The sequence below is a fragment of the Meles meles genome, chromosome 13, assembly GCF_922984935.1.
Source record: "Meles meles chromosome 13, mMelMel3.1 paternal haplotype, whole genome shotgun sequence".
In the NCBI taxonomy this organism is placed as follows: Eukaryota; Metazoa; Chordata; class Mammalia; order Carnivora; family Mustelidae; genus Meles; species Meles meles.
In genome coordinates this window covers 47,047,087-47,075,086 of record NC_060078.1, presented here as the reverse complement: position 1 = coordinate 47,075,086, position 28,000 = coordinate 47,047,087, and the positions used below count along the sequence as shown (strand labels likewise).

General features: G+C 49.9%; 1 protein-coding gene across 1 annotated transcript; it reads left to right on the top strand.

Annotated features, from left to right (window-relative positions):
* DRGX (dorsal root ganglia homeobox) lies at positions 1-27,214 on the top strand. The gene is made up of 6 exons (XM_046026242.1): positions 1-34; positions 4,176-4,273; positions 5,207-5,308; positions 8,199-8,377; positions 8,460-8,572; positions 26,949-27,214. The coding sequence occupies exons 1-6, from the start codon at positions 1-3 to the stop codon at positions 27,212-27,214; spliced, it is 792 nt and encodes a 263-aa protein (XP_045882198.1).
* Positions 27,215-28,000: the final 786 nt, after the last annotated feature.

Sequence of the window (28,000 nt, the reverse complement as noted above, 5' to 3'; positions counted from 1 at the left end):
ATGTTTTATTTCCACTGTCCGCCGCAGCTAGAGGGTGAGTAAGCGCCGCGCCCGGGGCTGCTTCGAACCGACCGGCGCTGGCCAGAAAGCTCCCGAGCGGCAGCGTGGCGGGTGGATGGTTGGGTTCCCGCTCCGCGAGGGTTGCAGCCGCCGGGCAGTGGACGGGTGCCCGTGGCCTCCTTCCTACGTCTCACTCCAGCCTTCCGCCCGCCCTGTAGCCACCTGCCTCCCACCTCCCTCCCCGCCTGGGCCGGTTGGCCCCAGGCTATTTTCACAGCAGGGACCCGCCGGGTCCTCCCAGCACAGATGCTGGTGTCACGCCTCTAATCGGGTCTCCCCCGCCCTAGGGGCCGCATCAATCTTTCACGGTGTTTTGCAAACATCCCGAAAAGCCAAGGTGGACTGGGGAGTTGGGCCTCATCGTGCTGTCACCGACCATGAGCTATGAAGGACCCATGGCTAGGCTGCTCTGGCTTGGAGGACGGAGCTGTCCTGCTCAGGAAAGCTTTAACATCTGTTCTGGGCCACCACGGCCCTCTGGAACTAGGTGGCCCTGCCCACCATCACCCCAAGTGCCCTGGCCTAGCTCCTCCCCTGTGACTCACTGGGTTTCTTGAGCCCAGTGGCCAACCACTCCCCACTCCCAGGGGAAGCCCCATGGCCAGGGTTTGAGACTTTGAGGGTCCGCAGACCTTAGAAAGCATTTTTGCCTCAAGATCCCTCATGTGGTGTTGGCTCTGGATTGTTAGGTGGGAGTTGGTTTGTGAGAAGGGGACAGCTTGGCTCTCTGGTGGACCCCTCCCCCCCCAGGACCTGGAGGGACCCCCTGCATGGGCATCAGACAAATGCAAAACCACACCTTCCGGACTTTTAACAGAATCTTCCTCAGAGCAGGAATCTCAGCAGTGGGATATTAGAACTTTTATACCTGGGAGCCATACCAGGACTCAGTTTTGATAACCTACTTCTTTGATTTATTTGTGGGGTGGGAGAATTTGGGAGGCCAGGAATTGAGGGAGGCATGCGGGGGGCAAAGGCGGTGAGGCACTGTCCACCTTGTCTCCATTTACCAGGAATAGTCGCTGAGCCTCGGCTGGCCAGCATGCCCAGGGATCTCAGGAAGTTTGTTTTTGTCTTAACCATGGAAGCTTTTAAGAGTTCAGTAGAATTTTCTAAAGGAGGCTAAGGATCCGTGTTTAAGCCCTACTAGCTCAGTCAGCATTCCGAAGAAGGCAAGACCAGATATTTGCCTGCACTTCACCTCCTTTAATCTCCAAGGACCCATGCTGTCCCGTTTTATGAGGCGCATGTCCGGAGTACACCCCAGGCCCGGAGGGACCTTGCATGTGTGGAGGACACACCATCTCTGTGCTTCTGAACCTGGGGTTTGGACTGATGGGTACGACATAGCCCACTCTTTAGGTTAAAGGGCTGGGGCGAGGCCAAGATGTGAGTATTTAGCAGGTGGTGGGCTGCTTAGATAACTTAGGGGAAAAGCCTGTCTGCAGGGTGGGTTTGCAGAAGTCACTTAGGATGAGTCTTGGCTTGGCTGATCATGGTCCCAGGGCACTGAGCTGTTGGCTGCCCACCTTTCCTTCCCACGCCCCAGGCACGTTCCCTCTTCAGTGCTGATTCTGAGCGCCAGGACCAGAAGAAAAGGAGATGGATCTTTAAGAACCTTTTTATCCCTCTGCAAATGTGTTTCTGAGCTAGTTTTGCAAAAAGGGGTTTTTTGTTGCTGTTTTTTTTTTGTATCAGTTTAGTGGTGCCGAGGAGGAGGTGGTCTGCTGCACATGGAAAGCCTGAAAACAGCCCTTTGGAATATGACGTCTCCTTCAGCCCAGGAGCTTTTTAATTTTTATTCATTATTAATCTAGAGAGGCATAAAGAGGAAAGCAAAGCATGGTTCATCATCTCACTTCTCAGATAATTGAACTAATATTGAATTAAAAAGTACTACCTATACCTGCTTAGGAAATTCAAATAGAACAGAGACCTATACATTGAAAAGTGGAATCCTCCTTCCTTTCCCCTTTTTTTTCTAAAGCTACTCCCTATTGTTGGTTTCTTGTGATTCCTTCAAGAAAATTACACTTTTTCTTTCTATATATCATGCATTTTTTCTGCTGAGATCATACTGCCACGTCCTTTAGGACTTTGCTTTTTTTACTTTGTAACATAGGTTTTGGAAATTATTCCATATCAATATATATACACAGATCTACTGATTTCTTTTAAACAGTTGTGTAATATTCCATTATATGTTGTACTGGTGGGAACTTTGGCTGTTTCCATTTTTTTCTTCTTATTATCATGTTGCCAGGAATGTTCTTTTTTTCTGTTGTGGCACACTTTATCTAATTCATAGATTAAATATGTATATGTGCACTTAAATCTTTAATGAATATTGTCAAATTACCCCCTAATAAGGCTGCGCTCATTAATGTGCCTACAAAAGGTTAATGGACACACACATTTTCTTACACTCTTAACTGTATTAGGTATCATTATGTACCTTACTTATTTATTTTTTGGTTAAAATGTTGAAAATGATAGTTCATTGTTCTGTTTAATTTTTGGCAGGGTTTAACATTTTCATACTATCAACATTTCTACTTCTTTTTCTTTCCTTTTTTAAAATTTCTACTTATTTTTAAGTAAAAAGCCTCTTCTCAAGTTTTTTTCTCTTTTCTGTTTGTTCTTATTATTTGGATGGCGCATCAGCCTTTTTTAGGATTCAGTTTGGCTCACAGTGTTTCAATTACAGATATTATATGCACACATTGTAGAAAAATTTCGGACCAGCAGGTGTAAGTTAGAAGGCTGAGGCAGATATAATGTTTGGAGCATCTCAGAGTCTGCATTCCATCCTCACCAATCAAAGGGAGACAGTTTGGTTTCCTGCAAAACAATGGAAATAAGTCTGCTTTGAGGCTATCCCTTTGAAGTTGCCAACGAGCTGGAGAGAAATCTTTGTAACTAGGGTTTTGAAGAACAGTGCAATTTGGACAAGAAGCTGGAGGGGAAGGCTTCAGGAGAGACTGGGGTATTGTGGCAAAATATGGGGCAGTGGAGAGCAGAATAATAAGCAGGAGGGACCACCCTTAGTAGAGAGAATTTTTAAAAGCCCAGAGGACTCTTCTTCTTTGGGACTGAGGTCTTTCTGAGGGAGTTTGCCTGTGTGGCTTGCCAGGTCCTAATGCCGAACCTACAGTCCTTCTGAGACCAGAGCTCATGGCAGGTACAGCATTCACTGGTTAATGGGAACTTCCTCATTTGTTTTTCTAAGAAGCTATTGCACACTGTCGAGTAAATGGGGTAAATTTGGAAAACGACCTGAATGCACATTTGGGGCCAAACTCTGTTCTGGCTTTATACGAGGTTTGGAGGCTGCTGGGGAGGACGGTGGAAAGGATGCCTTTCTTTTCAGGGAAGCGAGAGCAGTGGGTCCTTTATGAGCCTGGCCAGAGAGGGTGGGGTGCCCTTTGAGAGTGGCCCTGCCTAAGTCTGCTTGGAATTCAGGACACTAGCTTCTTGGTGCAGACCTCTTGTTAATTGACATCTATATAACAGATCCACTATGGTGCTGATGAGCTGTGACCAACAGTAATTAATATTCATTTATAAATTTCTTACCTCCTTGTGTCCTGAAGTTCTAGGAGAAATGTACTGTGAAAGCTCCTAGCATTTTCTTTCCTCCCCTCCCCCAGCCGTTCAGCTTTGTTGTCTATAGAAACAAGGGAAAGCAAACGAACAGGTGAGCAAACAGGAGACGTGGAGGTTTCTATGAAAGAATCCGAGGCAGGGGATGGGATCAAGGCACACTGGACGCAGGTGCTTCTGGAAGTCAAAGGACAGGGGAACGCACTGCCCCAAGCCAGCGATGTTTCCTGGCCCAGAGCCCAGCATTTCACAAGAAGCAGATTTGGCCTTCTTGGGGGAGAAGGTTGCCACCTGCCCTACAAAATAAGCATAGTTGGGCCTAGAGTCAAAGGTTACTGGGGGAGAGAGAGCACGAGAGAATGGAGAAGGAGGGGCTCCCAGGACTGCAGCAGAGGAAGATGGTCTGGGACAGCAGGACTCCTCAGAGGTGCTTCCCCACGAACGTGCGTGTCCAGGGTCGGTGTGAGGCAGGGAGGCCCTCGGGTCAGGCTGACTCAGTTTACTCCCAGTAGGCACTGCTCCCTTTGGCAACCACTCTCCAGGAGATTTCGATGATGGGTTTCTGCGCAGAAAACAGCGCCGGAACCGGACGACGTTTACTCTTCAGCAGGTAATGACAGCGCTTCCTTTCTGAGAGTCAGCTCCGTCCTGCCTTCCAAAATATCAGAGTTTGAGCAGCTCTTCTTTGTCTTTTAAAATAAAGTCAACTATGGAAACTGGATCTTTCCATTTTCTTGCACACTTTATGTGTTAAGAAATCTGTTTGGGAAGAGGGCAGATGACTTGGACCTTCTGATCCCAGATAGGAAGGGAAGGGGCAATAGTGATCGCACACATTTGCCTTAGGTTGGTAGTTTGGGGGAAAATTTCCACACCAGCAATATCATCTGAACCTTGGGAAATGCAGGCAGGACATTCTTAATCCCGCAGATAAATGGGAAGACTGGGGTCCAAGAAACTGACTGACTTGTAGAAGGTACTGCCATCCATAAATGGAAGGGCTGCAAGGGGGACCCTCCTACTGTGTTTCCTGGACCTGGGCTCTTTCCCTTAGATCTGTGCAAACTAGAGGAGTCATGAAGGTGGCCCAAATATGTCTTGGTAGTTTCTGTGGGACTGACACAGTGAGGGCATCTGCAAGATGTTTCTGTTCTCCTATGTCCTCTGGGGAAAGCTATGTGGATTGCTCTGTCTCATAAGGCCACCCTTAGAGCCTTTGATTCCTAGGAATCTATTTAAATGCAAAAGCACATAAATATTTGTGCTTCTCTTCTTATTCTTATTTCTTGGGGGAGCACCAATATCAATGTCGATGCATGTCTCAATATCGATGGTGTTAGCGAGTCTTAGCATCTAAGTCATCCGTGGTTATAATTTGAATTCCGTGGGATCTTCTCAAAGAGCTCTCTTCTTCCTCATCCTCCCCCATTTGATCTGTGAAGCTACTTCCTCAACTCTTGCTCATCGCAAATTCGAAATAGGCATCTGCTTCCTCTCACCTCACCGCAGCGTCTGAGCAGTAAATATTTTTCCCTTTTACTAGCTGGAAGCTCTTGAGGCAGTCTTTGCCCAAACACACTACCCCGATGTCTTCACCAGAGAAGAGCTAGCCATGAAAATAAACCTCACAGAAGCCAGAGTGCAGGTAAACCTTCTTTTTAATTATTTAACTCTCTAATATTAAAACTGGCAAACTTTTTTTTTTGACATCATGACTGCAGAGTGCACATTTGGCCAAAGAAAGCAAATGAAGACTATCTGTCATTTTCATGATGCACTTTAATAACATCAACATAATGTGGAATATTAGATTAGGTTGATTAATCGGTCATTCATAATTAACTAGTGATAATGTTCTACACTAATTTGTCCGCGTCTCTAAGGTACTAAATTACATCAATGCACATCCATTTCCTTGCTTTGGAAAAAAAAAAAAAAAGAGCTGAGATGCTATTCTCAAAGCAGCTCTGACCGCTCTGGGGTAAGGCCGGTCAATTGCAGAGAACTGTGTTTTCAGATGGGAACAGGGTAGGATCTGCTTTCCAGAAATTGCATCATGTCCAACTTTTCCCCTGGATGCGGACTCTTTCAGTGAAGTGGATCCGAAGAACGTGTGCAATTTAAAAATCTTTAAAGGGCAGCGTCGAGAGGGCTGCCTCCGAGCCGAGCATGGCCCGCGGTGACCGTCTCTAAGCAGGAGTTCTTTTTAGAAGCCACACGGTGATTACGTTTAAGTGCACAAACCCGTCGAGCCCAGCAGATGTGCCCGAGTGTGGGAGGAACAGATTCACAGCGCCGCCTCTCCGGGAGAGCTATTCTTTGAGCACAATTATATATTCATTTTATTTATGGGGTTTCCTCCATGCTGTTTCTGTTGTTTTTTATGTAGGGGCTTGGGGTTAAGACTATGCAAAGATCTAATTGTAGGAAATATAATAGTTTGCTTTCGGTTCCCCTGGGTCATGTTAGTATCTCTTAAAAACCAATGGCTGAAGAGAGATAATGGAATTCTGAGCAGTAAATTGGGGGTTGTAAACAAATTATTTCCCCTATAATCAGATTATGTGATCCTGATTATTAAATCTGAACATGAATCATTGGTCATATGCGGGCAAATTAAACTGATTATTATTTGGAAATGAAAATCTCCTTTGGCCAGGATGTTGTCTATCCCTTCTTTTTTTAATGCCAGCTTGCCAATAGCTGCCTAAAGACCGAACTGCAAATTGAGATAAATGACACAATTATTGAGCATTCAGAAGTGGAAGATCATAACTTCTCCCTGAAAGGTGCAAGGGTGAGATAGGGGTGGTAACAATTAAGTCTGGGAATTGTTGTTCAGGCTGTTGTTGGCTATTATGCAAACAGACAATGGCTGTGAAGCATTTGTTTAGTGAGCCTCCATGTGGGGACGCGGGCTTCGGTGGCAGGAAGGGAGATGTGTTTACATTTATACCCCTTGCTCATTCAAATATGATTAATGTTCTATAAAGCAGGGTCTTAATCGAAGCTGATGTTGTCAAACAATAACTAAATAGGGAAATAAACGACTCCATCATGCTCTTTCCTCAGAAGCAGGCGAACTGTCAGTGCAAAGTCATTAAAATATGATAATGAAAAATAGCTCAATTAAATGTTGTTATAGCTGTGACCTTCATTCAATTAAGACACAAGAAAGTGTCTGCATTTTGCTTTGCATTTAACTGCCCTAAATTTAGAATATAGATAAAATCATTATTCAATGGTTGCTGATATGTGCAATTAAAAGCCAACTAGATTAAAAAAGAAAGAAACCCAGTTAAAGGAGAATGAAAATTCGGAAGCGGGGTGGGCTGGCGGAGGGCTCAGCCCTGGGACCCAGGCTCTCTCCTGGGCCAATGCAAGGCAGGAGGAGGAGAGGCTACCCCGGGGGAGTGGGAGGCAATCTAGCCCAGCCTTTTTTGAAAGCCAAGAATTATATCCCAGGAGAGGAGGGATGCGGTTCTGCTGGGCAAAGAGCAGCAGGATTTCACTGACCTCTGGGAGCCCCTTGGGCCCCGTTGTGCGGCTGTCACGAGGGTGTCCTTCCGCAGATGCCGTCCTGATTGCCAAGGCTTGAGGAAGTCCACACCAGGCTCTAAGAAGGCACTTAGGGCAGGTGAATCGTAAGCGTCCTCCTAACCTGAGGGTGGCAGGGATAAGGCTGCTTAATGCTGACCGAGGGACTGATGGCTGTGTGTCGGGTGACAGTGCTCTGCGTTTTTCGTGTGTCTCCGTGCCGACAGTGCTTGGGGGTGGCCATCGTTATTACTCCCAAGGAGCCTGGATTTGTTTCCTAGCTAGGCCTCCGGTCTTCAAATCGTGGGTCTGCCACTTACCACCTGAATGACCTTGGGCGGGTTAATTAACCTGTCTGTGCTTAGCAGTCTCATCTGTAAAGCAGGGATAGACCCACCTGTCTTATAGGGTCGGGGTGGATTCTAAACTGGGCCAGGCTGACTTGCAGAGGTGTTGGGTCTCACGGGTGCGCTGGGCTGCCAGTCACGAGCTTCATGACGTGTCAGAGACGATTTCATGGGTCTCAGGCCAGACACACTCCCCGGCTCAGGCAAACCTGCGGGAAGAGGGAATGATTATTTTTGATGAGGAAACCCCAGGACAGTGTTTTACAAACTGCTGCGATGATGAGTCCGCCTCCCTCCAACCATAGCAAATACGTTTCACATCAAATAAATGCACTTGGATATATCAAAAATTTCCACACTTGTACCTTTACTGTGGGCGATACATTTGGATACTTTGTATGATTTAACATTTATTTAAAAAAAAAATGCCTGTCATGCCTTCTACACTGATCTTCTGACCCATCTTTGGGTCTGAAGCTGCAGTCCAGAGGGCACTGTTTTGGGAGATCTTTTGAAGAGAGGAGGCTGGTCCCTCACGCAGCTGCTGCAAGGTGAGCCGTGAGCACGGGGGACAGAACCCAGGCGTTTGGGTTTTTGCTCCTGTCTGATTTTCTGCCTCCCTGGGATGTGCATTTCCATGGGGGGACTCAGGTTTGGTTCCAGAACCGAAGGGCCAAATGGAGGAAAACGGAGAGAGGGGCTTCCGACCAAGAGCCAGGAGCCAAGGAGCCCATGGCAGAGGTGACGCCACCGCCCGTGAGAAACATCAACTCCCCGCCCCCGGGGGACCAGGCCCGGAGCAAGAAGGAGGCCCTGGAAGCCCAGCAGAGGTGAGGCGGGCGAGCCCCCGGGGTCTGGAGACTTGGCGGCTACACAGGATTGGGAACTCAGTGTGATTTTTTCCTCCAGCAGCCTGGGGAGAACTGTGGGTCCCACAGGACCTTTCTTCCCCTCTTGCTTGCCGGGGACCCTCCTGAACACGGCCACCTATGCCCAGGCCCTGTCCCACGTTGCCTCCCTGAAAGGTACGTTTTGTTTCTGCTGGCTGGTGGGGTGGGGCTGGGGTTTCTCCGGCGCGGCTCTGTCCCTAAGGTGTCGCGGAGATGGTCTGGCAGTCCTGGTTTCTCAGTCCCGCCCACCTTTGTACCTTGGGCGGCGCCTTCTCCCCTTCTGTCGGTTGCAGCCGGGGGCGTGAACAGTCTCAGTTCCCCCACACGCTGTCCTGTTTGACTTCTACATGGCCTAAGATTGTAGCCGTCACCGTACCAGCCAAGGGCTTCTCAGAAGTGGTTGTGCCACGAGGGACCACTCTGCCTTCACAGGTGGCTTCTTCTCATTGTTAACGGTTTTAGGTGAGGCCTCATGGGAGAGGCCTTGACGGGTGGTTGTTCCGGCTTACAAGGACCCTCTCCATATGTGCAGCGTGCCCACCCGCCTCCCTGGGGACTCCTGACATCAGAGGTCTGAAGGGCTAGAATTGGTGATTTTCCAGGGTTTGTGCTCTTCTTAATCTCTGTTGTTGTCTGAAGGATACAAACCCTGAGGGATGTTTGGTCAGGCCCAGAAAGAGGAACTCCCTGGGGACTTCTGGGGCATTCCCCGCTGAATGAATGTGCCCATCCACTGTCTCTGCATTCCTGGCCTTGAACTCACTCCTTCTGGGATGAGGCCAGGCAGCTGTGCTGGCCAAGAGCGGGGCTGGCGTCCACGTGGGGTCTGGGGCATTGAGGGGCAGTGCCGTGCTTATTAGGACCTGTCTGTCACACGGGGTCTGGGAGGGGAGGCACAGGTGTAGGCTGTAGGCTTTTGTCTAATAATAGGCTGTGGGAGAGGCCCCTCCTAGAGGGTCCCCTGCTTGTTCTGCTTTAGGATCTGGGGTCTTCTGCCCCTGAGGGGTCCCCCTCCAGCGGGTAAGTCAGACAGACAGACACACACACACACACACTGTGGCAATCCACGGCACAAATGTGGCTTCTGGAGGCTGAATGAGGGCATGAAGTAGTTTCCCTGGGAGGTCTCCAGAAGGGAGAGAAGGGCATTTTAGGCCTAGGGAGCAGCACATGCAGGGTTCTGGGAGAACCAGGTTTGTCTGGAGATGGGCTGGTATGGTGGGTGTCCATGGGAGAGTGCCCAAAGATAAGGTGGAGATGCCCGGCAGGGGCCAATGCTTGAAGGCTCTGGAAGCCATGCTCCTGGGGTTGGATTTTCCCCTGTGGGAGGTGGGGCCTTGAGACTCAGAACACTTGTGAGCCATCCAGGTAGCTGGGCAAGTCCCCTCGCTTAGACAGCTGGCATGAGTGGATGAGGCTCACTTCTGTCCATCTCTGGGCCCAGGCCCTTCCTCATGCTTCCTTCAGCTCCAGGCCTGGGTGCTCCAGGGGCCAAGTACAGCCATGCCCCACCCCACCAAGAGTGGCCCTGGACACATTCACAGGACACAGTAGGCTGAAAGGGAACAACAGAGGTGGAGTCCCAATTGGAAAAGGCTTCTGGAAGGAGATGACCACTGGGACTTGGGTATCATTTAAGGAACCAGTCTGGGCAGAGGAGCAATTCTGTGTCTCAATCCTCTGCTGTGGTGGGGGCCAGCTCAGTTCCTGAGAGCAACCATCTCTTTCAGAAATGTTCTTGCTTGCCCCACTCCAGCCTCGTGGGTTGTACGTGACTCCTGTGTCTCTGCTGTGGCCGCCTGTGGTCGGGCTGTCTGACCAGCCCAGCTGGAGCCCTGGAGGAGGCCTGCAGTGGCTCGAGGAAGGGTGAGGGGGCAGGTGACTGAGCAGGGAGAGCACAGCGCCTGCAGCTGGGAGACCCAGGGCGGTGGCGAGAGCGAGACGGAGCTCTTGTGTCTTCTGAGTTATGACCCAGGACAGATGCAGAGGCTGGTGACAGGGGCCGGTAAATGTAAATGTGTCACCCCTCTTCATCTGTCCCTGGTATGTACTCCCCTCCAGCGCCTGCCAGACTTTTCTGGCTGGACTATGACCCCTGGACCTGTCTTGTGTCTGCCTCCTGTGTCTGCCTCATTAGAAACAGGCTTTCCTTCGATGTTGCCCTTGCTGAGGGGGGGGGGTGTGGAGCTTGGGGTGAGCGAGGGCTCGTAGCTGTGATAAAAATCGCAGTGTGGTCACCAAACTCGGGTGTACCCTTGTGTGTTGTGGTGGCCCTAGCTCGGGCAGCCTGTGTATGCCACCGGAAGTCTTCCTAAGCCCAAGGTGCCCTGTGCCGCAGCCAACAGCTGGCCAGAGCGAGAAGAGCAGGCAGGGCTCCCAGTGCTCCAGGGCAGGATCGGTTCTCCCACGGGGCATATGGAGCACCTCAGCCACTGCTCCCAGAGCTAACAAGCTGAGAAGGCCAAGGACTCTGAGCTGGGGTCCCAGTCTTTTGGTTCCAGGCATTGTTGTGACAGATGCGGAGTCCTTGCCTGGGAAATGTTAAGCACCCCTCCAAGGGTGTTTGTGGGAGAGCTTGGGGGTTGCTAAGGTACAGTTTGCTCAGTTCCTCTAAGCAGTGGCCCTTGAGGGCTCTTTGTCCTTGAACATAGCTTTATGGCTATTCCCTTGCCTGGAAATTCTTTGACTTGGGATGTGCTCTGAGAACAGGAGTGCTCTTGGATACTGGCTGTCAGCTCCTGGAGTAGGCTGCACTAGGGGAGGGAAAAGGGCATGCAGGGACATCAGTTGTACAGTGAATGAACTCCCGTGACTCCTGCAGTACCGGGCTCCCAGAACGCAGAGCTGTGTGGTAACACCAAGCTCTGTCCCCGGCGGGAGTGGGGAGGACAGGCTGGTCCCTGGAAGCCCTGTGGTTTTGGCCCAGAACACGCCAGTGGTTGTAGACTGCTTCTTCGTCTGTGGATTATGGGGGGAAGTGGCCCAGAAAAGAGGAGGGGGAGCTGGTCTCTCAGCCAGTTACTGAGCTTTGGCCACAGACTGAGAAGTCAGTAGCAGAAAACTCTGAAATATGGTTTTCTTAGAAAATTAGAAGGACTAGTTGTCATTCCTTGGAGATGCCTGTTGAAAGCAGGGGTCTGGGGTTTGGAAGCCCTAGAGAGCCAGGGAAACCAAGATGAGATTGAAAATTACCCCAGTATGTGGACACTCCACACAGCTCAGAACAGCCACGGCACTGAAGCTCGACTTGGTGGTTCTGCCTTAGGCCTGGGAGAGGGCCGAGACCTCCCAGAGCTTTGCCCTCTGCCGCAGTCATCCTGTGTTGAGGGGGGGTGGGCTCTGCTGCCAGCCAGGTCCAGGGCTGGGGTCCTGGGGGTGCTCGTTCAGCAGGCTCAGTGTTGGGAGCATGTGAGCTGCCCTGCACATGGAGGGCTGTGTCTGGAGAGGTTAGAAGGGCTGCTCAGGCACTACGGAGCCAGGGAAGAGTGGGAGGTGGGGGCGGCCCCCTCAAAGAGCGGGAGGTCGTCACGGCCCCTCTGGGGTGGCGGATCAAGCAGAGCGTCTGTAGGTGGATGAGTGGCCAACTAGCCTCCAGGTTGCCGGGCAGGCTCCCGAACGGGCAGGGGACTGTGCCCATCAGGGAGCGGGGCAGCTGGCTACCTCGGGCCCGGAAACTGCCCACCGGGGACAGAGCGACGTAATTGAAAACCAGGCACTTGTGGGGGTTTCCTCCTTTAATTATCAAGCAGCTGACCAGCACAGTGGCCTCAAGCAAGGGCTCTGGGGTGGCCTGCCTGGTGTGAACCCTCATCCTTCCATTCCCAGGCTGTAGGTCTTGAGTAGAGCACTGGGGTTCTCTCTCTCAGATTTTGATCGTAACAAGACTGAAGTCAGAGAACTGGATGAGGGGCACATGAGCTAGGACATTTGAGGCTCTTGGAACAGTGTGTGGCACGTGAGAGGGGCTCAGGAAATACCGTCCTCATGAACAAGATCCCTTCGTTCCTGTTTCCAAGTCCCTGGGTCCCAGTCACCTTTAAAGGAGCCCGTGACACGTCCGCATCTCCCAAACGTCTCCAGTCTCCCTGACCTTTATGGAAGCTGTTATTTATCTTTTTCTTGCACCCTTTGCCTTTCCAGATTCAGCCATGATGAGGGAGTTCCTTCCTGTCCCTGGTAGGATTTCCCTGGGCAGGGCACCCATTCACTCCCTGGGGCTTCACGGGGCGGTGATGCATTTTACTTCGGGATGGTCAGAGAGGACCCCTCGTGGCCAAGCATGCCGTTCATTCGTGTGTTTCCTTATTGAGTATTCCAGGACACTCCCGAATAAAAAGGCAGCAGGACCCCCCTACCCCATGCTGGGAGGGTTTGCATCACAGTAGTGGGTATCCAGAGAAAAAGCCTTTGCAACACAAAGAATTTTCCTGCTCTGTCTTAATGGCCAGGCTTGTGTTCACAATTCATTAATGCAGAAGAGGTTATTAATGGCTGAGGGAGGCGCTTGGGTTTGTTCTGGGGAAGTGCTGGCCACACGAGGAGCGTGATGGGGGCAGGCGAGCCACAGTCCACGGAGGCCCTCTCTCCCTGGTGCACTTAGCTGGGCTCCCTCTAACCTGTGATCGGGAGAGCGGGTGTGCGGTGGAAGCTAATTACAGCCGCCAGCGGAGAGCTTTCATAACTCAGGCTGTGCTCACGCTTGGAGCTCACGGTCACTCTCCTGCAATGGGTGGGGGTATCCCGCCCAACTTTTCTGAAACTGGAGGGGGCGGGTGGGAGGGTGGGGAAGTCTGAGGGCAAGGCAAGCCTTCTGTCCTTAGAGTCAGGCCTGAGGGGTGGGCATTGCAGCAGAGCAAGGGAATGAGATCTGACCTCTTCTCACCCTGCCCTCCCATCCCCTCCTGGGAAGCTGAGGTGGCCCCAGCCGTCCCATGCTGGAGGGGCTGGAGGCAGACAGCCCGGCTCTCACCTCCCCGGCGGAGCTGCTGCATTCAGGCCTCGCAGGCTGGGAGGACTCAGGAGCTATTATGTGCCAGGGACTTGCTCCGTGTTGGCACGAGGCGGGCACTCAGAAGCTGCTAGCAGTTGGAGTAGCAATTCTGGTCCCGCATCGTGTGTACGAGGAACAGGGGGAGGCAAGGGGAAGGGTGTCCCCTGTGGGGGACAGGGTCTGGCCATATCCTTCCAGAGAGCAAGGCACCTTCATTAGTCAAGAATGTGCCCTCCCTGCCTCACACTGGCCTTGGCCTTGGGCTCAAGCCAAGACAAAGTGTCTGGATTCTGGGACTGCGGGGGCTTTATGGCCCAATATACATCTGTCCACCAAGGCTAAACTCCGGGCTGGAGGCCGTCTCGTCCCTCTCCAGCATCTCCCCACTATTCCTCCTTAATCTCTTTTTCCTTTGGGTTGTGGCAATGAAAAAACATTAAAATTTGTTTTATTATGAAATATAATATTCATGAGAAAAATTCATAAAACATGCAGCTAAAGTTTAGTGACCTATTTTAAGCACCTATGTAAGGACCCTCTGGGACTTTGCCTGCACCCCAGAAGCTCTCCAGTCCTGGACCCCTTTTCCTCCCCCAAACGAGAGCACTATGCTGACTTTTGCCAACCACCTAAGCAGGCATCCTGAAACGTTACTATTTAGGCTGGACTTTTTTGAACTTTACGTATAAATGAAATCATAGAGAACAGATTCTTCGTGTCTCCTTCTTTGGCTCAGCATAATGTTTGGGAGATTTATTCTTGTAATTAGGCTTAGTGGTAGATTCTTGATGATAGGTGTATGACGAGGCCATCTGCAGATAAAGACAGCTGGTCTCTTCCTTTCAAATCCTTATGCCTTTTATCTCTTTTTCTTGTCTGTGCCAGCCAGAACCCCTAGCACAGTACTGAATAGAAGTGGTGACAATGGGCATCCTTGCCTTATTCCATTTCTTTTTTAACAGCTTTATTGCGATATAATTCCCACACCGTCCCATTCATCCGCTGAAGTGTAGGGCTTAATGAATCTTAGTATACTCAGGGAGTGGTGCAGCTATCGCTAAGATCAACCTCTGAATATTTCCATCACCCTGTACCTGTTAGCAGTTACTTTCCCCTGCTCCCAGTGTCCCCAGCCTCGGGACATCATGGATCTCGCTGTCTCTATTGGTCATGGACATTTTTGCAATTACTACCGTGGACTTTTTGTAGGAATGGAATCATACCATAAATGGTCTTTGTGACCGACCCTGACCTATTCTTGATTTCAGCGTTTCACAGTCATGTTTGTTGTCTTTTCATTTTGTTTTGTTTTAGATATCTTTTATCAAGTAAGGATAGTTTCTTGTCTCCTCGGTTTCTTAAGAGTTGTATTTTAATTCTTATTTAAAAAATCATGAATGTGAATGAACGTTAAATTTCATTGAATACTTTCTCTGCTGCTGTTGAGGGGATCACGTGATTTTTTTCTTTCTCAAATGTATTAAGACAGTAAGTTACACTGATTGATTTTTTTAGTGTTAATCCAACTGCGCCTTCCTGGAATAAACCCACATTAGATGTGACATGTCATCCTTCTTAGATAGAGCTGGATTCTGTTTGCTGGTTCTTTGCTCAGGGGTTTTGTATCTATGATCTTGGGGAGATTGGCTTGGGATTTACTTAGAATTTCCATTCCAGATGTCAGTGTTGTTTTCCTTTGCCCCCAAACCGAGTAATGAAAGCAGCAGTAGGGCTGCTTGGTTATTTTACTCTCTGTCCTGATTCCGAGGACTGGTTGGGCTCAGCCAGGTGGTTCTGCTCCTGCTTTGGTCAGGGCTCTCTCATGAGTCTGTGCTCACATGGCCGCTGGGGCTGGCGCCTGCAACATGGGGTCATCCTTCCCTGTCTGGGGCCTTGGCGGGGATGCTGGGCGCTCTTTTTCTCTCTCCACGTGGTGAGCTTGGAGTGGGGTTGAATGGTAGTTGATTCCCAAGCATGGAAAAGCAGAAGATGCCAGACCTTGTTGAGGCTTACACTCGCAACAGGCACAGTGTTGTTTCTGATGCATTCTATTGATTTAAGCTGGTCACAGGGCCAACCCAGGCTTGAGTGGAGAGGCCTGCACACAGGTGTGAATGCTAGCAGGTCGCTTCCTTGAAGGTCCTCTTTGGAGACTGAGTGGCCAGAGATCAAGGACCTTGGACTTTCCTTCAAGGTCTTCTTTGGAGACAGAGTGACACAGAGATCAAGGATACTCTGGTATCGTGATTTGAATTGGAGTGTTTGTTTTTGAGCCTACCTTGTTTCCAATCGTGACTATAAGCACTTTAAGGGTGATGGCCCTATCTGACTCACTTCTAAGTCCTTCTAAGCCACTCACCTCGGCCCCAAATATAGAGTCTGGTGCAGAGTAAATGGTAGAGATGTTTGGAAACAGAAGGAAAGCAGGTGAGGCTGCTCTGGGTGTAGGAGACTGACCTCACCAGCCTGCAGTGCTGGCCATCTGTTGGACCCCAGAAATAATTGGGCCCTCCTGTTCTTCATTCAGCACCCACTGAGTACCCTGTTTTGTCAGACTCTAAAACAGAGGCCAAACCTCTGGTGATGAATTAGACACATCCTGACTTCAAGGGAGTGACAGGCCAAGTGTGGACTTGGAGAGACAGTCAACGAAGAATTTCATCTCATGTGACACAGTCATATGCTCTCATAGAGACCAACAAGGGCTGGCAAGGTATGGGGGAAGCCATGAGAGGAGAGGACATTTTTCCCCGTAGGAATGAGGAAGCCTTTCCAGAAGCAATGTTTCAGTTGGGCTTGAAGGAAGCATAGGAGTTGCCCAGTGGGTGAAAGGACCCAAGGCAAGAGGATAGCATGAGCAAAGGCACTGAGGTAAGTAGGCCTAGTGTGTTGAGGAAAGGGCAAAGCATAAGGTTGGATGGGGCCACATTCCCAGGAAAGGATGGCATGGCCTCAAGGTGAGCCCAAGTTCTGGAGTCAGACTGGCCATGGCCCAGAACTGCTCAGAATTGTTCCTCAATGGGAGAGCCTCTCAGCCTCCAAGGCACAGTTAATGAGTTCTGAGGTGTGTGCAGCTCCAAGAAAGCAGCACAGCCCTCTGGGACCCTTGGCTTATTTGTAAGGATATAGGTATTTGGGGAGCAGGGAACCTAAGGGGCAGAAGGTAGCCACTTCTTATGGGGAAAGTGGTTGGTTCAGCCCTAGCCCTCTCCATGCCTAGCTGATGTCAGGCGTAGAGAACCCCAGCACTAAGACTTGTAAGGAAACTTCTCAATGAGTATGTTACCATTCCCAAGTATAGTGGAGAAACTGAGGCCCAGAGAGGGGACGGGACTGTCCAAGGTCACATAGTATATCTGTCAGAAGTAGGACAAGTCAGGGACTCAGGTGTCCCATCGTCCATCTCCCCACACCCTGTATCGATTCTGTTCCTTTTACAGGCACCTGCTGTCATTCTCTGGCTTTAAAAGCTGCAATTCACTTTCCAGAAGCCATTTCCTATGGGTGCTGATGGGTTTGCCCTTCCTGCTAATCAATGGGGCCCTGGAGTGCAGGGAGCTGAGCAGAAGGTTTCTGGCTTGTGCCCAGAGGCAGCAGGAGAAGCAGCCTGCTCGTGTCGAGTTCTGGCTGCCACTCGGAGGAGGGAGGGCTAACTGGCATTGGGCTGCCCAGAACGTGTATCCCTCTGCTCCTTGGGCTGTGCCAGGCTTCTTGGATCTCAGTGTTGTCATTTTTTGTTTGCCCCTTCAAAGATGTCCAAATGGAAAGGGGACACTGGTGCTGGCCCTGAGACCGTCCCAGCGCAAGGAATGTTTGGCTGCACTGCCTCCCGTCAAGAAGCATTTGCTGAACAGAGGAGCAGATGTCAAGAGAGTGGGCGTACAAGTGCTAGGGGGAGTTCAGGCAGGGGTGGGACTGGGCGTCAGTTCTAGCAGAATAACCTGCCAAGTTAACCTGGGGATTCTGACATGAATCAGATTGAGCAACTTTGCCATGAGCACTGTTTCTCTCCACGAGGTACCGAGGAAGTTTAGAACCTGGTGGGAGGTAACTCTGAGGACCCAAGCTATGCCAACTCAGTCAGGAAGGAGAGACTTCTCCTCCTTTTCTACCTTCTCCAACTATTCAGTCTTTACTTTGTACCAAATAGTACATTTCAGTTCTGGCCTCAGGAGTATAGGGGTGAGTGTGGGGGAAGGGTGCTTACGGCAAGTTTGGGAGGTGAGCTGGGTACAAAACTCAACATCATCATCATCTTCATCATCATCATAATAAAATAAACACAACTCATGGTGAAAGGCAGTATAAACCATAAAACGGAGATGGGACAAAGCACATCAGGCCTTCTGAGGTAGAAGACATTGGGGTATGAATTTGACCTTGTGCACTTAATTATTGGTGAGCACGCATAGCTACAGCATCTAAAAATCTGTGCTTAAATGTGGTAGGCATCTACCAACACCGCACTCATGCCCAGGGGCTGTTATTACAAATCACAAAATATATTTACTATCTATCTATCTATCTATCTATCTATCTAAAGACATCAACTATGGTATTGTGTTAAAGGTGTCATAAATCCACACACTTAGTTCCTTGTTCAATTCTGTTACCCATAACCTGAACTTTCAGCAAGGAATCGGTGTGCGAGAGCTTTCCTTGTAACCAACATTGTAGTTCACGTGCCTTTATGAGGAAAATGTGCTATCGACAGAGACGAGACAGAACTAACTTAATTTTTCCTGTCAGTCTCTATAGTAGATCAATTAAACTGCCAAGGAGATCAAATATTTCAGACTGTATTTATTACATTAAGTATTTATGTTCAGGCCAAGCCTTTAAAGCATGATGTCATGTAGGAATGCAGGCCGATTAGATCAATTCAGCAGAATTTGCTGTAACTTAATGGAAATCTAATTGTGTGTTTTAATTTAGTGTCCAGGAGGTAGTGTGTTCTCCAAACAAAATCATTTTCCGGCTGCATTTTAGGGTCAGATGCTCTCATGCAGACGCCGGCCATGGCACATGTTGGTAGGGCCAGAGGGGAGAGGTCGTGGTCTTTTAGGGGGTTCGTCTGCTGGCGGGTTGGTTGTATCCCCTGCTTGGGGCGCTTAGGGACTTGCTAACCTTGGACCACACAGAACGGGAGACTGACCAAGTGTTCCTGGTGGGTTTTCCAAGGCACTTTGTCCACCCCAGTTTCACTGGTCAGCATAGACCCAGGCCATTAATAGTTATGGAGCTGCACCTGATGCCGAGGCCATGGCCCTTATTCCTTGACAATTTCAGTGGGACTCCCCCCTAAAGGAGAGCATCCATTCTCATCAACTGAGTGGAAGAAGGCTGGAAATCACAAAGCACAAAAAAGACACACCATTTTCATGACCTTAATACCTGGCCAGGCTAGAAAGAGTGGAAAATACAGTAAAACACAAAGAAACATATAAAATCACACACACCCTTAGTACCCAGAATCAACTGCTATGAATATTTGGTATTGGTACATTTGTTATCTTCCGATCTATAAATATATATCTCTAATGAATTTATATAACTTATTTAGAAATTAAAAATTTTAAACCAAAAAGTTTAAATTTATCAATACTTTCTGCTTATAAATTTTCACATGTATTATACCTATGATCCTACATGGATATGACATGTGGTTGTACATGGATGTGTACATATATACACATAATGTGTATATATGTATGTTTTATGTACACATGGATATGTACAAATAACACATACGTATGTGTACCAAAATGGAATCTTATTGACTTGTTTCTTAACCTACTTTTAAAACTTAATATTTCATTATTATATGTCATTTATGATTAATTTTTTCATGGTGCTAAGTATCTTCCTATAATATAATTTTGTCATAGCTTTAGCATGTTCTCTGTGGGTGACCCCAACTTACTCAGCTCCCTATTGTTGGGCCATGAGGATGGTCACAGTTACCATCACCGTATGCCACACTGGACTGACTTACATTGTAGCTAATTTAATTTTTAGCCCATTCATGATTTATACATTTTTGAAAGATTAAAAAAAAAAGGGACATAAACCCCTAGAGCCCCAGCTCTGGAAATCCAGTAGTTTAAAAAAGGACCCTTTAAAAAAAAAAAAAGATTTTATTTATTTATTTGACAGACAGAGATCACAAGTAGGCAGAGAGGAAGGCAGAGAAAGAGGAAGGGAATCAGGCTCCCTGCTGAGCAGGGAGCCCAAAAAAGGACACTTTTAAAGTTCATCTTTCTCCTCAAGATTCTGTTGGCAGAATAAATTATTTTGGTTTTTGGTCTGATGGGAAAGGCTCCTCTGAGGACACAGGACATCCGAGGACACAGTGTGGTGGTTGGTTGGGCATCTCTCAGGCCCGGGAGCAGAGCTGGTGGGATGGTCCCCCCACACTCCCCAGCTGTGGAGAGCTCACCGCTCATCCTGGGTGTCCCGGGGGAACACTCACAAGGCCAGTTCCTCAGTGGGTGACTGAAACGGATCGGTAACTGGAATAAGTTGTAAATTGTGACTTAGAATTACCCTTTAATTTGTAGGAGGTGAGGGAAATAGTACTAGGTGTGCTATGGAATGTCTCCCAAAGGTGGGTGTATGACCTCCCCTCGCAGACGAGGAACCTGAAGTGTGGACGGATGCGAGAAACCCCATGACAGGTGAACAGTGGGGCTGGGGGAGCCAAACTTCAAATCCCCCTTTCTTCCACCTCAGAGACAGGCTGCACCCGGCTTTCAGGTCCCAGAGAAGGCCTGTTGTGGTTCTCTTTTATGGAAACTTGATAATGGATGACTCGATTTTGGGGTAGACATTTTCTTGAGGGTCTTGGTTACCTCCCTGACATAATAAAGGGGGGTGCGTGGTCCTTCTTGTGGTTGGCTCAGTGTCTCCCCATCACTAACAGTCACAGGAAGTTGTCAAAACATTTTTAGATGTCATGTCTCTGTGGCGGTTCCTGCTGTGTGGGTCAGAGCTGTCAGGCCATCCTGAGGTGTCCCTCTTTGCTTGCTCGCCCCGGTACTGGCTGGCTCCAGGTTACTGTGCATTTTGAGTTTTTTGGCTGTCATAAGTTTGTGTGCCTTTTCTCAATATTACCCATCAGTGTGTCTGCCCCTTAGCAGGCACATTTCTCTCTAGTTTGTGGGTAGTCTTTTAAACGGAACCATTTATGTCAGAAGTGCACTTGAAAGGATCGTTAAATACTCTAGTGAGGGCCTTGAATATGGCTTTTCAGGGACAAAGTGCATGCGCTTTGGGGTCTGGGTTTTTACTTGGTAACTATTGGTTCATCTGCTGTCCTGAGCACGCCAGAGGACGAATCTCCATTTTGTTACTTATGGTTTTCACTCAGGGTCCGGGTTGCTGAAGTTATTTGGGCACGAAGCATTTGGGGAAATCTGGTGATGCCATTGGTACTGTGGAATCATGAAGTAATCAAGAGTTAGTTTTATGAGAATCTTATTTGTGGAAATCATTTTTTTTTCTTTGTTAAAAAAAGGGTGATGGGGGCACCTGGGTGGCTTAGTGGGTTAAAGCCTCTGCCTTCGGCTTCAGGCCCAGGGTCCTGGGATCGAGCCCCACATCAGGCTCTCTGCTCCACAGGGAGCCTGCTTCCTCTTCTCTCTCTGCCTGCCTCTCTCCTAGTTGTGATTTCTCTCTGTCAAATAAATAAAATATTATATAAAAAAAAAGACTCATGCCTTAAAAAAAAAAAAAAAGGGGTGATAGGAGTTAAGGGAGATGCTGGTGGTTGGACAATTTAAGTTCTATCACCATGAACTGAAATTCTGAAAACATGTTAAAGTTGGAAGGACTCAACTTTATAATTCACTTTCCATTCTAAAACCACTTCTTTTTGTTGAAAGGGACTTAAAGCCTTTTCTTGTCCAACAGCCCATATTGTGCATGAAGATTCTCTAACGTCCTGTTGGGGCTTCAGGGTCTGATGACCAGGAACCTAGCGAGCCCTCTGCATATGTATAGCATGTAATGGTAAAGAAAGAAAACTCCGTTTTTCTCATACTTTTGGCCATTTCTTCTCTTTCACCCCCGTCACTAAGAGAGAGATAGTCAGAGACAGTTACTTCATGTCCATTGTGCCCTGAGGTCAGCTCAGCTAAGTAGCCCCATTTTTTCCATTTTTTACTTCTCCCTCCTCTCTTTCTTCCTTTCCTCCCTTCTCCCCTCCCTCTAGTCTGATGGTCTGACCATGACAGAGAAGAGAAAGAATTTATCCGCCTTTTCCTCACAGTTTCTGCCTCTGTGAAGGCAACCCATAACCATATGGTGTCACCATGAGCTTACCGGGAAGTCCTATCGACCACATGCTCCACTAAGCCCCACCTCCTCTGTACAGTTGGACCCTTGGGCACAGATCTTAGACTTTATACCTTTCCCTGATAAACATTGTCACATTAGATTTGTCTCTTTGTTTGATTTTCATCTTGTTCTGTTGTACAGATTGCCTCTCTGTCTTGCCCATATCTACATTCTAGATTGGCACATCTTCCAAGTTGTCTTCCAAGTAAGGGTAGGGCAAAGAGAGTGATTTCCAATGGTTCCTCTGCCTCTGTTGGCATTCCTCAATGTGGCTGTTTGGATGGGTAGGAGTTCACCTATAAACATCGACCCCTTTTGAAGGACACTTTCACTATAGTTCAGACTTGGGGTGTAGATGAGGAAAGGGGATGACTTCTGCCAAGGATTATATGCCAAAGAATCTTGTTGGCCTGAATGCCTGTCTCAGGGTCTGCTACCCTGCTGTGGAAATGCCCACCCCACAGGCATGACGTGGAGTCTGGGGCAGAAGCCCAGCTTAAGGGGGTGTATAAGCCATGAATTGCTTCCTTAGCCAAAGACACAACTGGTGAGGTGGGTTGAGGGCATTAGCCCGTGGATGTGAGGTGATATGTGGCTGGGGTGGGAGTGCTTGGCCTGAGGGACTTTGGAGGTCCTCATTCACTGGAGGAGCCATAAAGAAGTTCGAGAGCCATGGGCAGTCCTCATGATCCTGATGACCTTGACCCGAACTCTCTTTTGGCTCTTACAGTTTTATTTATAACAATGTATCTTACTTTATTCTATCTTTAATTGTGATAAAATATGTAGAAGATAAAATTTATCATCTTAACTCTTTCTAAGTGATAATTCAAAAGTATTCAATACAGTCCTTTTGTTGGGCAACGATCACCACCATCCATCTCCAGAACTTTTTCATCTTCCAAAATTGAAACTCTGCCCACTGAACAAGAACTTCCTATTTTCTCCTTTCCTCAACCCCTGACAACCACCATTCTGTTTTCCATCTCTATGAATATGCCTACTCTGGGCATCTCATGGAAAGAGACTCATGTGGGATTTCTCTTCTTGTGACCGGCTTATTCACTCAGCATAATGTCCTTGAGGTCCATCTATGTTACAGATGTGTCAGAGTTTCCTTCCTTTTTAAGACTCAACATTTCTCCTTTGTAGACATAGCCCTGAGAGCTAAACAGAGCGTCCCAGAGTCATTGGGTTCCTGGTCTGCAGTTTCCCCATCCATCTGATGTGGGGGGTGAACTGGATCACGGGCACAGACTCTGTCCCTTCCCATAGCCTTGGGTCTATGAGTTAATGTATTTCTCTTATGGCTGAGTCTGCGTTTCGAGGACGAAGAATGTAGTTATAGGTAGTTATTGGTGGCTTTCTTGGGAGCCCACCGTGTGACCATGTAGGCTGTGGATCCCAGAGAAAAAGGTTCTGTTTTGTCCTAGTGGCCCTTCTTCGTTCTGCAGGTGGCATGTTCCTCACCGAGTCACAGACTGTTTAACTCCCTGCTTGAGGCTTACATTGGAGCAAAGTCTCGCTGAGGCAAGAATCAGCCTGACCCTCTTCGGCTGCTCTGACATGGGACAGGCTGCCTGGGGCAGATCCTGAGGACTGTGGTCCCTCCCAGGTTGCTGATGGTCCACAGCTCCAGGCAAGCTCCCCTCAGACTTTCAGTATGGACCCGGCTCAGGCTCCCCAGCCTCTTCACTGGCCCTCCTCAAATATGCCTCTTCTCAACATTCATTTACAATTGAAAGTAGTGTTTCTGATTTTTAAAGAACTTCACATGTGTTGTAGAAAAATGAGAAGAGTTCTAAACAGACATAGAGAGGAAAATACCCAGTATTCCCATCGTTCTTTATGTATGGTCCCCTCACACATGAGCTCCCTTTGGGAGGGATATTTGGAGGGGACCCCAGTCCTTGGGTGGCTCCTGGGGCTCATGGCACAGACACTGTCCCCGAAAAGGCTGCCCCTCCCCTGCTGAACTGCCACGGGTGTTCTCTGTGCTGAGTGAGGGCCGACGGGAAAATGGACTCAGGACTTGACCCAGCATGACCCATCTGTTTGTTTCCTGCTGGTGGTAACAGCTTGAGGCTAGATGCCCACCAGGGGTGTGGGGCTGTGATATGGGATCTCAGAATTCCCTTTGTAAAGTTGGCCTTTGTGATTTGTCCTACGTTTGTTCTAGTGTCTGCTACCAGCTCAGAACTGAGGTAGGAGGCCACAGCTCTGTTTCCACCTCTTGTTACTGTGCTGGAGAACTGAAACACCGCCGGAAGGTTCTGGTCCCACCTCTCAGCAAACTGCACAAACTCAGGCCGGTTAGTCCTGGAGCTTCAGTTTCCTTACCTGGAGAGTGGGGATGAGTAACGCACACCCTGATAGGGACAGGGGGCCACCGTGGGGGCTGGTAAATGTGAATGTCTTTCTGTCTCTGAGCAGTCTTGGAAAGGAAAAGAGAGATGCCCCAGTGTGTTTGAGAGGACAGGAAGGGGTCTGGCTCTGGCATGGGGAAGCCTGTCCCTAGGAAAGGAGGCGGGAACATCCCTGCGGGTGTTGCTGAGGCTGCCTCATGAGCACTGATCCTACAAACAGGCACTAGGTCTGATGGCCCTCCCCAGTTTCCTTCCTTCCATGGGTATTTTCAAAGGGCCTGGCCTGTTTCAGGTACTATGCCAGGTGTTGGGGACAGAGTGCTGAATGAGACAGGAAGATACTTAACCTGTTGGGCATCTGCAGTCTCTTGAGGAGGAGAGACAGACAACAAACAAGTCAACAAACCATCAATGATCCCCCTACCATTTGTGGCCAATGCTGTGGGATTTGACCATGCTGTGGAAAGTGACCGGGAGCTCTCGAGAGAGAGAGGTGTGAGGAGAATATTCCAAGGCACAGGACAGGGCTCTTCACTCACAGGCTGAGCCCAGGGAAGCGTCCAGGCAGGAGTGGAATGAGCGCCCTTCTCAGACAGAGGGACACAATGGTTGAGGAGGAGGCCCCCTGCCTGGTGAGGTCCCACTTGGCCACTTACTATTCACCCTCAGTCTCCTCATCTGAAAAAGGGGAGAACTCTGGGTAATACAGCTCTCTGTGGGCTCTGCTGTGATGCTCAGGGAGCATGTGAGGGAAGTCCCTGCCAGCACATGGGACGAAGGAGAACGCAATGCCAACCCAGTCATGCAAGGACTTGGTGGCCACTGGGAGGAATTCGGATTCATTTGACAAATAGGGATTTTGGTTCCCCGGTACAACTGATGTCTGGGTCTGCTTCTTCCAATGCTGGTGAGCACTTTCAGAAAGAGGTGACGGACTGGCTTTGGGGTGCCCTCCCCTGTCAGAAGGTTTGTCCATCCACGTGAGGCCAGTGGGCATGGCGGACCCAGGTCTCGGGCCTCAGGGATAGGCACTAACCCCCAACTGCCCTTGGAAGGGTCATGGTGGTCCATCTCTGGCTCCTCTGGGGGACTCTGGCTTTGGAGCTGGCCGGGGGTGACTGGGTGGGGAGGCGCATGGAGCTGTGGGGATGGGCCTGTCCAGCAGGAATCACACAAGGGGACCCACCACTTGTTCTGTCTTGGGAGCTCAGAAAATCTCTCAAAGTACGTTATGCCACCAGCTGAATCTACCCACCGGGTCTGGGGGCAAAGTCTGTGTGACTCCTGCCCCCACACCTGCCTGGGGTTGGCAGCTGGAACACACAGGTGTCCCTCAAGGAGCAGGCGCGGTGCCAGCCCTGCTGAGGGCTGCTCACTTCTCCCCTCAGAACTCAGATGGGCAGCAGGACCACGAGGTTCCAGACTCTCCACATCCTCCTCCTCCACAGGCATGCCCCCTCCCCACACACAACATTCTCTGTTTGCCCCCATCTTAGGAATGGCCCCTCTGTTCATTTGGATGCGGAGTTGAGCCAAGCCACTCTCCCCGAGGACTGCTTTACTCCCCAGCCTTCCCACCCTGTCCTCCATGCAGAGAAGCCTGCAGCACTCTCTACTCTGACCTGCTGAGGTTTCCTTGCCCTGAATCCTGCAGTCTGGCCCTGATGACCTTGACCTGCCTGCTTCTGCCCTCACCTATGGTCTCTGGCTTCAGTCAGTCTGAATACCCTGCTTTTCCCTGAACTGGTGACTTCTAGTCCTATGTCTGTGCCTTTGCACTGCTCTTCTCCCTGGCTGCGTGCTCTTTCCCGTGGCTGTCACCCTGATGGGCTGCCCTCAGGTCTCTGCCAACCGCTGTGCTCCATCCGTGTTTTCCACAGCACGTGTCACCATCTGCCTTTGTATCAGGGACTCAGGGCTCTGGTGTGACTCTCCGCTAGACCTGCACTCCGTGAGGTCGGGTCCTGCTGCGTCGTTCCTGGTGATGGTCACTAGGATCTAGAAGAGTGCCGGGTGCTCACGGAGAGTCGTTGAATAAATGCGTGATTGAGGATGACCCATCAAGAGGGAGGATCCTCAAACTGAGCCTGGCAGAGTGGTGAGCTCAGTGCGTTTCTGGGCTGGTTTTTATACACTCTGGCCAGCAGGTTGGGGGTCACGCCGTTGCTCCCAAGCCTTGTTCCATGCATCGGACCTAGGCTAAGTGCTTTCCAAACTGATTCCTTCAGAGGTTCTTAAAACTCAGTTCACAGTGCCCTGAGGGTCTCCGTTAATTTTTCATGACTCTCTTGGGCCCTCGGAAATACCTAACAGTTTCGTTCATTAAATGATTAGGTCTAAGCAGCTCAGTGAGTGTTAATGTCCTGGCAACTTAGGAGCCGCTTGAAAAATGGTGGGGCTCCCTTTTGTCTTCAAAGGTTGAAAACGTCCTTGCAGTGCCCCCGTGAGTTCTCAGGGGTGCTTCGACACCTAGTTTAGGGAGTGTGGGATTTCTTCGTTGGCTCCTCATAACGATCCTGGGAGGTAGGTATTTTCCCATTTTGCAGAAGAAGAAGCCAAGACATTGGCCTAAGGCCGCCCCGTTGGTCTGTGAGGAAGCAGGACTGGTCAGGTCTCCCCAGCGCTCTGATGATTCCTTGGGTTATCAACTGAATTTCTTGCACTGGGCCCACCTCTGGGGTACTGAGCACCTGTCATGTCACCTCTCCCTTTAGGATCCTGAACCAAAACAGAGTCATTTGCCCCCTCTCCCCTACCTCATGTGCTGGGAGACAGAATGTGGGCACTGATGGCAGCCTGTTGTTTTTCCTCCTTTCAGGGGGCCCGCTGTGCTCTTGCTGTGTCCCAGACCCCATGGGGCTGTCGTTCCTTCCCACCTACGGCTGCCAGAGCAACCGCACGGCCAGCGTGGCCGCCTTGCGCATGAAGGCCCGAGAGCACTCCGAGGCCGTCCTGCAGTCGGCCAATCTCCTGCCCTCTGCCAGCAGCAGCCCCAGCCCCGCGGCCAAGCCGGCGCCCCCCGATGGCAGCCAGGACAAGAACCCTCCCTCCAAGGAACACAGTGAGGGGGACAAGAGTGTATGAGGGTCCCGAGTGTCCAGGCCCGAGGCGCCCTCCCCCGACCCCCTGCTTCTCCCAGCCTCAGCCCCTGTGGAAAACTCTCCAAAAAGCAAAGGAAGCCTGCAGCCCAGGGCCTCCTCACAGACTCAAGAAGGGAAGTGAGACCCACAGCTCCCTTGGCATCTGGAGAGTGCCTCTGGAGTCCTACCGGCGGGGCTGTGTTGTCGTGGCTTCCGGTGACAAGTCCGGATGGAACTCATGGGCACCGGAGACCACTCTGTGGTGAGACCCCTGGGGTTTCCATCTGGGCCCAGAAGAGTTGGAGGGAAGTAGAGTTGCTCACCCCCTCACTTTCCTGTCCCTTTCCTGGGCCGCCTTTGAAGGTCTTAACCAACCCAAAGAACTGCGGCGTGGGTCATCCTTGAGAGACTCCCCAGGCTGAGTCTTGTGCTCTGAAGTGGGACTGTGCCCCTTCCATGAAGAACCAGGAAATTGGTGTAATCCCAACGAACTCTTACGGCCCTCCACCGAGATTAGCAGCAATGCCCCCCCCCCTTTCTCTTGTTGAAGGATATTAGTTGTAGGCTGAGTTAGTTTATAGAGGGTGAGAAGACGTAGGGTGAGGAGGGGAAGGCCCAGCCTGTTCTGGGGGGACCCACTGGGCATTTCCGGCCAGGGAGTCTGGGCCAATCAAACAGGCCACCAGCTCCGTAACTGGGGCCGCCATCGTGACGAGCAGGCACCGAGCCAGTGTGGGCTCCCACAGCAAAGTCCCCCTGCTGGCCCCACCTCTCTGGACCAGACCTCTAA

Coding starts and splice junctions, on each gene's coding strand:
- DRGX (XM_046026242.1), top strand. CDS start 1: ATGTTTTATTTCCACTGTCCGCCGCAGCTAGAGG. Junction 4,274..5,206: donor CGACGTTTACTCTTCAGCAG/GTAATGACAGCG, acceptor CCCTTTTACTAG/CTGGAAGCTCTTGAGGCAGT. Junction 8,573..26,948: donor CCACGTTGCCTCCCTGAAAG/GTACGTTTTGTT, acceptor TCCTCCTTTCAG/GGGGCCCGCTGTGCTCTTGC.